The 13416-nt window shown below is 44.3% G+C and overlaps 1 protein-coding gene across 1 annotated transcript in view; it reads left to right on the forward strand.

Moving 5' to 3' along the window:
* Positions 1-13416, forward strand: part of HERC2 (HECT and RLD domain containing E3 ubiquitin protein ligase 2) — a 3346202-nt gene that overhangs the window by 2854105 nt on the left and 478681 nt on the right. Inside the window, 1 exon segment of the mRNA XM_033948978.1 lies at positions 2126-2324. Coding sequence (XP_033804869.1) covers positions 2126-2324 — 199 coding nt within the window.

The following is a 13416-nucleotide window of genomic DNA, read 5'->3' on the forward strand; positions in this document are numbered from 1 at the left end:
AGTCTAACTCAGTGATGATATAAGAGCTTTTGTATATTATTGCTAGACCACCATCTCGCTTGTGTTTCCTAGGGAACTGAAGTATGTTGTACCCTTGAGGGCAGAGGTGGGGGGAGTTCTGGTCTATCTAGGTCTTTTACCATGTTTCCGATATGAATGAGAGGTCTAGGTTGTTGGTTGTGATTAGATTGTTTAGGAGGAATCATTTGTTTATCCCCGATCTTGCATTGATATACATGCAGTGGATGGAGGCAGGGGGATTTCCATTATTTGATGCTGTCTATTGTTTTACAGATTGTGGATTGATGTATGGTTTGATGAGGGATTGTTTTCTCTGTCTTTTGTTATTGATGTTTTTGTTCCAGAGTATTGGGTTTCAGTGGGTTTCAATGCTCTTTGAAGAAGCATTGGGAGGGGTCTAGGGATCTTAACTCTGTTATCTGGGGTGCCAAGAGGGGTGGACGTTGTTGCTGGAGGATATGCAGTGTACTGCTACCAGGCTGAAGAGGCAAAGTATTGGGAGAATTTGGATGAGTGATAATTTCATTTTGAGGGTTTGAAGATCTTAGGCGGAGCCGGACAAAATGAAGAGGGTATGGAGGGTTTTTTTTGTATATGTGTGTGTGTGTGTGTGTCTGGAGAAGGGAGGAAGAGGGCTGTCTGGTGTGTGAGATGAGTGAATAGGGTTGGGTGAGTCACTGGACTATTGAGTGAATTGTGGTGGTGTGGTTTTGTTTGAATGTTTCTTTTGCTGGAAGTCACTGTGCAAAGGAGCATGCCTTTGGCTTGTGCAGGGCGCCACTAGGTGCACTGCCCTAAATGGCAGCACTCTGCACTGCTGGGGATGTCAGGAGATGGAGCTCATCTCCCACACTGGCCCAACCTCTTTCACTGTGGCAGAAGGCTGCAGAGTCACTGGGGCAGCTCCAGTTGGCAGTGGAGCTGCCCTGAAGAATTGGAGATTTTAAAGATCAGCGCCGCTAGGGACGTTGAGAGGCGGAGCTCGTCTCCCAAGCCAGCCCGACCTCTTTCCCTGTGGTAGAAGGCTGCAGAATCACTAATGAAGAGACATGTTTCATGTGTCTTGTAGTTTTTCTTAAACTGTGTTTGAAGCTGTAAATCCAGATCCTGTTTGTTTTTCTTTCTCTTGCTGATATACTACAAGGCCATTTTATGTTTGAGAGATGTTTTCTTATCCTGTTGTGAAGTGAACTCAATTGTCTTCGCAGCTGTATTTGTAAGAAGCTTTAGATAAAGAAAGTGTCTGCTAAGCAGAGCACCCTTTAGACTTTAGCCTTTAGATAATAAGGTGCTTGTTATTTCTTTTAAAGTTTCATGTGATCTGTGTCCATATATGGTTTGTACTTACGTCATATGCTGACGACACTGACCCGTGTAAAATGATATAAAAAGGGTTGTAGAGCTGACAATAAATTGGACATGTTTTTTCTAAGATATTGTCCCCAGATGCATCTGACTTACTAATGACAGAGTGTATGAGGCAGTAATTGGGACCAAATCCTTTTCAGCTAATAAGAGTCTGGCATCTGAAACTCTCTTGTTCATGTGGAGGCTGTCAACTCATGAGACAAGAGAGGGATATTAAGATTGAGGGATAATTGAGGTTAAGGACATGACTGAGGCTATTGCTGGGGTGGAAGTTGAGGGTTTGATTTAGCTTTAATGGAAGAAGGACAACTGATAGAGAGGGGAAAAGGCTAAAAATTGAATATGGGGTGGTGGGATGAGAAAGGGACTGGATGTAGAGCAATGCAACACCTACACAAACAGAATGAATTGGAAAGGTTATCTCAGTGGCATACACCTTTCCAGCATTGATAGGTAATAGACTGCTATATGTAAACCCTATATTATAACACTATGAATGTAAACTTTAAACCTGTTCTGAGCTCTTTGGGGAGAATGGGATATAAATCTAAATAAATAAATATATTGATTTAAAAGATTATTTACATATAAAGACTAGCCTGTCTTCACTGTGAAATTTTCAAATGTTTAAAGTTCTGTTATTTAGGCCAGACATTCTTCTGGTACTTTTTAAATTTTGCATGGAGTGTTTTAGCTTTCCCTATGTCAATGTGTTAACTTTCCATGTATTCTGCAGGCGACCTGATGACTGGAATCTCTCTGCTGGAGGCAGCGGAACAATCTATGGTTGGGGTCATAACCATAGGGGGCAGCTAGGTGGAATTGAAGGTGCAAAAGTCAAAGTTCCAACTCCATGTGAAGCACTTGCCACTCTTAGACCAGTGCAGTTAATTGGTGGTGAACAAACTCTGTTTGCTGTGACGGCTGATGGAAAGGTAAAGATTTACATGGTATGAATGCTGGCAGGCAGAACTGATCCTCTTAAAGTCCTTTTTCCCAGTATGGAGTGATGATATTTTAATATTTCAGCTATTGCACTGCTTCAATTAGGGAAACAATTTTAAACCCACCACAATAAAACCAGTAAAATAGCTAGGATATAGTAATACTTCCACCTTCATAACTTTTGTTTAAATGAAGGAATGCTATCAAGAACAAAAATAATGCTTGAAACTTGCTCTTTTATTGCACGTATTTACTTCATTTGCCACACATTTCTGCCAAGGCCACATTCAGTGCATCCTAAGATGTACCAGACAGGAAGGGCCATTTTGAAGAGGGAAGGCCCTGAGGCAGGAAGGTGTAGGTATCCCTCATACCTATATCTAGAAGGTACTTGAGGTGGGGGCCCTGGCCATTTGCTGTGAAGGTTCGAGAGGGGATTTGCTAGACCAGCCATGTTTTTTAAACTGAGGGGATAGCGGGGTGGGGGTGTCACTGGACCACAAGGGTTGTTTTAAGCTAAGGAGAGTACATAAGAACATAAGCAGTGCCTCCGCCGGGTCAGACCATAGGTCCATCATGCCCAGCAGTCCGCTCCCGCGGCGGCCCAAACAGGTCACCTGTCTGAATCACCAGAAGGGGCCCCCTTGCCACCCTGGTTTCCCATTTAAGTCCTATCTTCCCATCGAAGTCCTACCCTCTGGTTTTGCACATGCACGACCTGGTCGGGATTCTATACTTATTTCCTGGATACTTCTCTCAGTATCCCACGATCCCTTTATCCCTCAGGAATCCGTCCATTCCCTGTTTGAATCCCTGTACCGTACTCTGCCCGACCACTTCCTCCAGCAGCGCATTCCAAGTGTCCACGACCCTCTGGGTGAAAAAAAACTTCCTTGCATTTGTTTTGAACCTATCTCCCTTCAGTTTCTCCGAGTGCCCCCTCATACCTGTTGTCCCCTTCAGTCTGAAGAATCTGTCCCTATCCACCCTCTCTATGCCCCTCATGATCTTGAAGGTCTCTATCATATCTCCCCTGAGCCTCCTTTTTTCCAGGGAGAAGAGCCCCAGCCTATCCAACCTCTCGGCGTATGGGCAGTGTTCCAGCCCTCTTACCAGTTTCGTCGCTCTCCTTTGGACTCTCTCAAGCACCGCCATATCCTTCTTGAGGTATGGCGACCAATACTGAACGCAGTATTCCAGATGCGGACGCACCATCGCTCGATACAGTGGCATGATGACTTCCCGCGTCCTGGTTGTGATGCCCCTCTTTATGATGCCCAGCATCCTGTTGGCTTTTTTCGAGGCTGCTGCGCACTGTGCAGATGGCTTCAGTGATGCATCCACCAGCACACCCAAGTCTCTCTCAAGTCTGCTGTCTCCCAACAATGCCCCCCCCCCCAATTTGTAGTTGAACAACGGGTTCTTTTTCCCTATATGCATGACCTTGCATTTTTCCACATTGAAGCGCATTTGCCATTTGTCTGCCCAGTCTTCCAGCTTCTCCAGGTCCCTTTGCAGGTCCTCACACTCCTCCCTGGACCTAACTCTGCCGCACAGTTTGGTATCATCTGCAAATTTTATGACCTCGCACTTTGCCTCTTTTTCCAGGTCATTGATAAATATGTTGAAGAGTAACGGCCCCAGCACCGATCCCTGTGGCACACCGCTCGTGATTCCCCGCCAGTCAGAATATTGGCCCTTTACTCCAACCCTCTGCAGTAAGGAAAGGATCCACTGAATTTACTGAAAACAGGCAGAGAGTTTGAAAGGACACCGAAATAAATCAAATTTCCAGTATAACAGGGATGGTATGCTGAGCCAAGGGTCTTCCATCCGCTGCCACAAGTCCATTGCAAGAGATACTGCTCACTGTTTTCGGTACCTCCTCCTTCTCCTTGCTTTCTGCTGCCCCAGTCAGTTATTTCTTCTGCAAGCAAGCCTGCAGGAGCTACTTTGATCTGCTCGGTCTTTTTTTTTTTGGGTTTTTCATGTATATTTTATAGTTTTTCACAGGATTTTGTGTTCCTGTTTAGCTCCAGTGACTGCCTAGCCTGCATAAGAAGAGACTTTGGTCTGCAGCTGACAGGTGGATCCTTTGGGGGACTTTCTCAGCCAGCCTGCTTGAATTTTGGAGCTCAAGGGTTTCCCCTACTGTTTGCTCACTCATTGGCTTGATTAGAAGTACTAGTGCAGGCTGTAGGGGCACCATTGTGTTTCTTCGTAGTGCATACGGTGTCAGCTGCACTTTCCTCACTTCTCTTCACAGTGTTTGGATTCTGGCCCCGGGGACTGAGGCTCGGACTAGCTGTGGCCTGACTGGTAGCTAAAGAATCAGAAGAGGCAGCTTTCCTGGTGGCAGAGGTCCTCACCTAATTCCAGTTACCCTGAGAGGAGCTGTGGCAGGCTGCAGCACATTTTTCCAGCATCTGGTCTGTCACAGCCCACATGACAGTTTAGGGTGGGGGTTCTGAAATTGTGGTTTTTGAGGTTATAGTTTTAGTAGCCTTGTTCCCCCACCCCAGAAATCACTGCTCTTTAGGTCCTCCAGTGGAGTTACAGCCATTTCTGAATTCTAAGTTCTCAAACTTCTTCAAAAAACCTCGTTTTTTATTCTAACCACCAGTGATAAAGCCCTCATGCTTCAATAATATGAATTCATGCCAGGTTTGTGCCGGTTGGGCACCCAAAGAGACACTTGTGCTGATTGTTCCGTAGCACATGCTGGGGAGGTGGGAACCTCAGGTTCAGTCTCTGACCACCTTATTAATGCTGTCAAATGCTTTTTGGAATGGATAGGGGATGAGTTTACCCTCTTGGATTCCCATGATGCAGTACCAGTGCCTAATAAGTGCTCTAATGGCCCCAAGGCGAAAAGAAAGTGCTCTAATCGTCCTCTATGTCCTTTACACCTGACTTTATGAACTTGCTCTGGCAAGCCTATGTCGGTGGTGCTGCAGCATAAGAACATAAGCAGTGCCTCTGCTGGTTCAGACCAGAGGTCCATCTTGCCCAGCAGTCTGCTCACGCGGTGGCCCATCAGGTCCAGGACCTGTATAGTAATCCCCTTCTATCCCCTTTTCCTTCAGGAAATCATCCAATCCCTTCTTGAACCCCAATACCGTACTCTGTCCTATCACACCCTCTGGAAGCGCATTCCAGGTATCCACCACCCTTTGGGTGAAGAAGAACCTCCTAGCATTGGTTCTGAATCTGTCCCCTCTTAATTTTTCCAAATGCCCTCTCGTTCTTGTAGTTTTCGAAAGTTTGAAGAATCTGTCCCTCTCCACTTTCTCTATGCCCTTCATTATCTTGTAAGTCTCTATCATATCCCCTCTAAGTCTCCGCTTTTCCAGGGAAAAGAGCCCCAGTTTCGCTAATCTTTCAGCATATGAAAGGTTTTCCATACCTTTTATCAATTGTGTCCCTCTTTTCTGAACTCTCTCAAGTAATGCCATATCCTTCTTAAGGTACGGCGACCAATATTGGACACAGTACTCCAGATGTGGGCGCACCATCGCCCAATGCAACGTCAGGATAACCTCTTTCGTTCTGGCTGTATTACCTTTCTTGATAATACCTAGCATTCTATTTGCCTTCTTTGAGGCCGCTGCGCACTGTGCCGACGGCTTCATTGTCTTGTCCACTATTACCCCCAAGTCCTTTTCTAGGGTACTTTCACCCATTATCAGCCCTCCCATCATATAGCTGTTTCTGCTTCCTATATGCAAGACTTTACATTTCTCTACATTAAACTTCATCTGCCTTCTGAATCAGCTAGCAGGCTGTGTCCTTATCTGCACAACATATGAACTGCCATCTCCGGATCAGACCTTCGGTCCATCAAGTCCGGCGATCCGTACACGCGGAGGCCAAGCCAGGCGTAATTTTAGTCACCCATATCCCTCTAAGCCTCTCGTAAGGAGATGTGCATCTAGTTTGCTTTTAAATCCTAGAACGGTGGATTCCGCAATAACCTCCTCTGGGAGAGCATTCCAGGTGTCCACCACTTGTTGCATGCAGCAGAACTTCCTGATATTTGTCCTGGACTTGTTCCCCCCTTAACTTCAGTCCATGACCTCTTGTCCGTGTCACATTGGCATTGTAAATAATTTTTTTTCCTGCTCTATTTTGTCGATTCTTTTCAGTATTTTGAAAGTCTCGATCATATCCCCTCGCAGTCTCCTTTTCTCAAGGGAGAACAATCCCAGTCTCTTAAGTTGTTCCTCGTATTCCAAGTTCTCCATACCTTTTATTAGCTTCGTTGCTTGTCTCTGCACTCTTTCCAGCAGTTTTATATCCTTCTTTAGGTTGGGAGACCAATGTTGGACACAGTATTCCAAGTGTGGTCTGACCATTGCCCTATAAAGCGGCATTATAATTTTATCTGATCTACTCATGATTTCTTTCTTTATCATGCCTAACATTCTATTTGCTTTCTTTGCTGTTGCCGTGCATTGTGCCGACGGTTTTGGGGTCCTATCTATCAGTACACCCAGGTCCTTTTCTTGTTCGCTCTTACCCAGAGTTGCACCTGACATTCTATATTTGTGTTCCTTGTTCTTTCTGCCTAAATGCATTACTTTACACTTTTCCACATTAAACTTCATCTGCCATTTCTCTGCTCATTTCTCTAACTGCCACAAGTCACTCTGGAGTTCCTCGCTATCGTTCTGCGATCTGATTGCCCGGCATAGCTTTGTGTCATCTGCAAACTTGATGATCTCACTGGATGTTCCTTCTTCTAGGTCATTGATGAAAATATTAAATAAGATGGGCCCAAGTACCGAGCCCTGGGGCACACTGCTAGTCACTTTCTCCCAGTGTGAGAACTTCCCCTTTATGTCCACTCTCTGTTTTCTATTCTCCAGCCATATGCCTATCCATCTTAATATATCTCCCTCTATTCCATGGCTTTGTAGTTTCCTGAGAAGTCTTTCATGTGGAACCTTTTTTGTTAATCATGTTGGTTAAGGCAAGCTGCAACTAAATATACAACAACTTCGCAATAGAAATAGAAGCATTGCAACCAACAGCAAAGAAGACAAGCAAAGTGAACCGTCCCGAACACAAACGCAAGCAGTGTGGCTGATGCTTTGTATCATCTGCTTTGAGTAGTTGGCAAAGTCTCAGCTTATTCTGTGTATGCTTGCAGAATCCTTTTGCTCAGACATTGGACTTAGGATTCTACCTCCAAATCCACACTTTCAGGGGCAATATGCTGTTTGGCCGGGGTTAGATGACCTCATGGCTAGTCTCCAGGGTTGCCACCCGGTTATTCCCAGACAGCAGGCCTAGGACCTCTAAAGGGCAAGCCTTTCGTGGCTCCTGCCATTCCTTGTCCCAGAAGTTCTTTCAGAGTCCACAGCAGAAATTCTTCAGAAATAGAAAATCCCAGGGCTTCACCTCCCACCCAGGGGGTCATCCCAAGAAGTTGCATCCTCCCTGAGGCCCATCCTCCCTGAGCAAAATCAGAGGCAGGCTTCAAGACTTCCGGACAGCTTGGGTGGCTATAACGAATGACCATTTTCAGTTCAAAACTCCTATTCAGTCTGGATACAGCCCCCCCAGGTGATGGTTGTAGTGGTGGCTCACCTTCGTAAACTGGTCCACCCTTACTTGGATGACTGACTTATCAAGGTGCTTTCGCAGGAAAAAGCAGAGAGCAGTTCAGACCGTCTTGACAACTTTTCAAGGCCTGGGATGGATTATCAACCTGAAAAAGAGTCAGCTGTAGCCCATTCAGTTTCTGATTGAACACGGAGAAAAGTCGAGTGTTTCTTCTAGAAGCATGCAGACCGAAACTTGGGAGCCAAATTTCAACTCTCCTGGCACAGCAGTCTCCGTCGGCCTGGGAATATCTTCAGGTCCTGGGATCAATGGCGGCTATGAAAGAAGTGGTTCCTTGGGTGAGAGCACTCTCTTCTCTCTCACTGGTTTCCACAGAGGGATCCTCTGCATGTTCGACTGCCCTGGACGATGGAAGCCCGCAGCAGCTGTCCTGGTGGCTTTACCCCCAGTCACTGTCCTCAGGGATGCCTCTAAGGATTGACTCTTGAACCATGTCTATCGGACAACCTTATTGTGTTGACAAATCTGGCTAAGAAGGGGAGGCCAGCATCCACAGTTACCATTTCAAGATGGATCAGGTCATCTATTTTGTCCTGCTACATTGCCTGCGGTAGGCAGTCTCGCTTTGCACTTTGAGCACATTCAACGTGAGGGATTGCTTCTTCCTAGCTGAAGCCAGGAAGATTCCTCTGGATGAGATTTGCCGGGTGGCAATTTGGTCATCGGTTCATATTTTCACCAAGTTTTATAGGGTAAATGTAGCAGCTCAAGGGTCTGTTTGGAGCAGTCCCCTACAAATCATATATATATATATAAAGAGAGGAAAAGTCAAAGTTTGCATTCTTTCTGAGAAGAGAAGGAGGGAAGAGCACATATCTTTGGGTACATAAGAATAGCTTTACTGGGTCAGACCAATGGTCCATCAAGCCCAGTAGCCCTTTCTCACAGTCACTAGTACCTGGCCAAAACCCAAGGAGTAGCAATATTCCATGCTACCGATACATGGTAAGCAGTGGCTTCCTCCATGTCTTCTCAATAACAGACTATGGACTTTTCCTCCAGGAACTTCTCCAAACCTTTCTTAAAACCAGCTATGCTATCCGCTCTTACCACACCCTCTGGCAACGCGTTCCAGAGCTTAACTATTCTCTGAGTGAAAAAAAATATCCTGTTGGTTTTAAAAGTATTTCCCTGTAACTTCATCGAGTGTCCCCTAGTCTTTTATAATTTTTGACAGAGTGAAAAATCGATCCACTTTTACCCGTTTTACTCCATTCAGGATTTTGTAGACTTCATTCATATCACCCCTCAGCCGTCTCTTTTCCAAGATGAAGAGCCCTAACCATTTTAGTCTTTCCTCATATGAAAGGAGTTCCATCCTCTTTACCATCTTGGTCACTCTTCTTTGAACCTTTTCTAGCGCCACTATATCTTTCTTGAGACAAGGAGACCAGAATTGAACGCAATACTCCAGATGAGTTTGCACCATGGATCAATACAGGTGCATTATAATATTCTTAGTCTTCTTAACCATCCCTTTTTTAATCATTCCTAGCATCCTGTTTTCTTTATTGGCCGCCGCCTCACATTGGGCGGAAGGTTTCATCGTATTGTCTACGATGATACACAGATCCTTTTCTTGGGCGCTAATCCCCAAGGTCTGATAACTGTGATTCAGGTGCATCACTTTGCATTTGCCCACATTAAATTTCATCTTCCACTTGGATGCCAAGTTTTCCAATTTGCTAAGGTCCACCTGCAATTTTTCACAAATCAGCATGCGTTTTAACAACTTTGAACAGTTTAATGTCATCTGTAAATTTAATCACCTCACTTGTTCCAATTTCCAGATCATTTATAAATAAGTTAAATAGCACCGGTCTCAGTACAGACCCCTATGGTATTCCATGTTTACTCTTCTCCAGGGGTGCCCACATTTTTTTGACTCGCGAGCTACTTTTAAAATGACCAAGTCAAAATGATCTACCAAATTAAAAAAAAACACAATGCACACTGTACGCATAGAATTGTTAATTATCATTCCTAGAATTTTCAAAGAAGTCAAAGGAGATGACTCTATGCACTGTCACCTCAGTAACAACCATACAAAAATAGACAAATACCCACCCCCCTTCCTTTTTACTAAACCACAATAGCAGTTTTTAGCACAGGAAGCTGCGCTGAATGCCCAGCGCTGCTCTCGACGCTCATAGGCTCCCTGCGCTAAAAACCACTATTGTGGTTTAGTAAAAGGGGACCATATTGTAAAATATAGACAGCAGATATAAATTCAGACACATTTTGATCACTAAATTTAAAATAAAATCATTTTTCCTACCTTGTCTGGTGATTTCATGAGTCTCTGGTTGCACTTTCTTCTTCTGACTGTGCATCCAATCTTTCTTTCAGCCTGTATGCTTCCTCTCCTCCACACCTCATTCCCTCCCCCAACTTTTTCTTCCTCTCTCCCTGACCTTTCTTTCTTTCTCTCTTCATGCCCCCTTTCTTTTTTTCTGTTTCTCTTCTTTCCTTCTGTTTCCCTGCCTGCCCCCTTTCTTTCTTTCTCCCTGCCCTTCCCCAAGCCACTGCCACAATTCTGCCGTCGGAGAGGAAGTTCCGCCCAGCCAGGCAGCGATTTGCTGGCCCGAACTTTCTCTCCGATGGCAGAATTGACGTCGGGAAGAGGAAGACTGATCGGCCCGATAGATCGCCAAGGCAAAGTGAGTCCTGGATGATCGACTCATTTTGCCTTGGCGAGCTACCGGTCGATCGCGATCGACCTATTGGGCACCCCTGCTCTACTCCATTGAGTATTTAACCCTACCCTCTATTTTCTATCCAATAACCAATTCCTAATCCACAACTGAACTTTGCCACCTTTCCCATGACACTTTAATTTTCTCAGGAGCCTCTCATGAGGAACTTTATCAAAAGATTTCTGAAAATCTAGATACACTATATCAACCGGCTCACCTTTATCCACATGTTTATTCACACCTTCAAAGAAGTCAAGCAAATTTGTGAGTCAAGATTCTCCCTCAGCTGAACCCATGCTGACTCAGTCTCATTAAATCATGTTTGTCTGCGTCAGGGCTACCCAAGTTCGGTCCTCGAGTTCTACTGGCAGGCCAGGTTTTCAGGATATCCACAATGAATAAGCATGAGAGAGATGTGCCTGCACTGCCTTCTTGGTATGCAAATATATCTCTCATGCATATTCATTGTGGATATCCTGAAAACCTGGCCTGCCAGTAGATCTCGAGGACCGGGCTTGGGCAGCCATGGTCCTAGTCACTCCCTATGACAAAATTAAAGATTCAAAGATACATGTAAACGCGTTGGATTATAATATTGAACAATCCTTAAAAATATTGGGAGTAACTTTGGACAAACATATTACACTGGAAAAACACTCCTATTTAACATTTAAGAAAGGTGCTCTGGAAGCTCCGTACCATCAAGAAGTACTTTGACGAAGCTACTTTTCGTTTATTAGTCCAGTCTTCTATTCTAAGTATTTTAGACTACTGTAACATCATATACCTGGGTGCTTTTAAGAAAACCATTAATAAATTGAGAGTCCTTCAAAATACGTCTGTCCGCCTTATTTTTGGTCTAAAAAAATGGGAGCATATCTCCCCTTTTTACCAAAAGCTTCACTGGCTGCCATTCAAATCCAGAGTATTATTCAAGTTTTCCTGTATCTGCTACAAAGCAGTGTTTGGTATGCTTCCAGAATATCTCACTCCTCATTTTACCTAAAGTCACTTCAATAAGAGCTCCCGAAGAGCGCACTTGTTCACATATTCTTCAATAAAATTCTGTCACTACAAAAGGTTCCTAGAGAGAACCTTTTCTTTTCAGTCGGCCAAAATGAATACATGGCTTGCAAAAATCATTTTAGACGCTTCCTCCTATCTAGACTTTAGAAAACAGATACAAACCTATCTATTTAACAAGCCAGGATCTTAATGTCGTTTTTTTCTTAATTCATTTTTACCATTTTAAATTGTTTCTATTTCTCAACATAGTCAACTTTATTGTGTTGGTCCTTCAGAACTTCTAATCTGATGTATACATTTGTACTGTTTATTGCATAGTATGTATTTGCATTCGATTGCTGTAAACCGCCTAAAACTTTCAGGTATGGCGGTATACAAAAAATAAAATTGTTACAAATTATTATTACATGTTCCACAATTCTATTTTTTTATAATTTTTTCTACCATTTTGCCCAGCACTGAAGTAAGGCTTACCGGTCTGTAACTTCCGGGATCTCCCCTGGAGCCCTTTTTAAAAATCAGCGTAACATTGGCCACCCTCCAATCTTCAGGAACTACACTTCCCCCTCCCTATTTGTGGTTTCGACACTTGCAGTTTCACATATTCGTGATTTTTTTTTGGTGGGAACCCCCATATTTTCAAATGTTCCCGCCTCCCTCCAGCCTTCCTCCCAGCATCCTGACGTTAGCTGGTGGTCTAGTGGGTTTTCGGGGCAGGAGTAATCTTCCTACGCTCCTGCCCCATGTAGATCGCCAATAGGAAATGGCTGCCGTGAGCTCCTGTCGTAATCTCGAGAGACTACGGGAACTCATGGCAGTCATTTCCTATTGGCGATCTGCACGGGGCAGGAGCGTAGGAAGATCGTTCCTGACCCGAAAGCCTGCTAGACCATCAGGTAAGGCTGGGATGGCAGGGGAAGGCAGGAGGGAGGCGGGGGTGGGTCAGAGCCGGATGAGAAGTTATTTGCGGTTTTTCTCAATTTGCTGTCCGGCTCTGCCCCTATCCCCCGCAAATACCGAGGGAGAAGTGTACAGATGATTTTAGCGACAGGTTACAGATCGCTAACAGCAGGTCTGCAATTTCATGTTTGAGTTCTTTTAGTCCCTGGGATGTATACCATCCGGTCCTGGTGATTTATAATAACTTAATAACTTTATTTTTTTCTATACCGCCACAATCTTGCGACTTCTAGGTAGTTTACAGTGAAGAGAGCTGGACAATCAGTGAATTACAGAATACAAATAGGGAAGATGTCACTGAATAGTCAGTGATAACAGAGTACAATTAGTGAGAAACATAATATCAACATGTTACAGTGAAGAGGGCTGGATGACCAGCGAATTCCAGAATACAAATGGCGAAGGTGTCACTGAACAGTCAGTGAATACAGAATATCAACATGTTGTTAATAGATTTAAAAGGGTATCTGACTAGGAGATAAATCAATCGAACAGAGCTGTCTTAATTTCTTTCCAAAATGGCTCTGTTGATGTAATTGCCTAGCCAGGTCTGCTGTTTGCCAGCTTGAAACTTAAAGGTTCTGTCCAGAAAGGACCTATATTTGCAATCAGTGATTGCGATTTCTGATTGTCCTCGTGGGGATGTGTAGCTCGAAATGTGGTAAGAAGTAGATAGGGGCCATTCCCTATACCAGTTTAAAGCAAAAGCAAGAGAATTTGAATATTATTCATGCCTCCATTGGCAACCAATATAGCAGTTTGTAGTAGGGAC

The sequence above is a fragment of the Geotrypetes seraphini genome, chromosome 6 (assembly GCF_902459505.1).
Source record: "Geotrypetes seraphini chromosome 6, aGeoSer1.1, whole genome shotgun sequence".
Taxonomy (NCBI): Eukaryota; Metazoa; Chordata; class Amphibia; order Gymnophiona; family Dermophiidae; genus Geotrypetes; species Geotrypetes seraphini.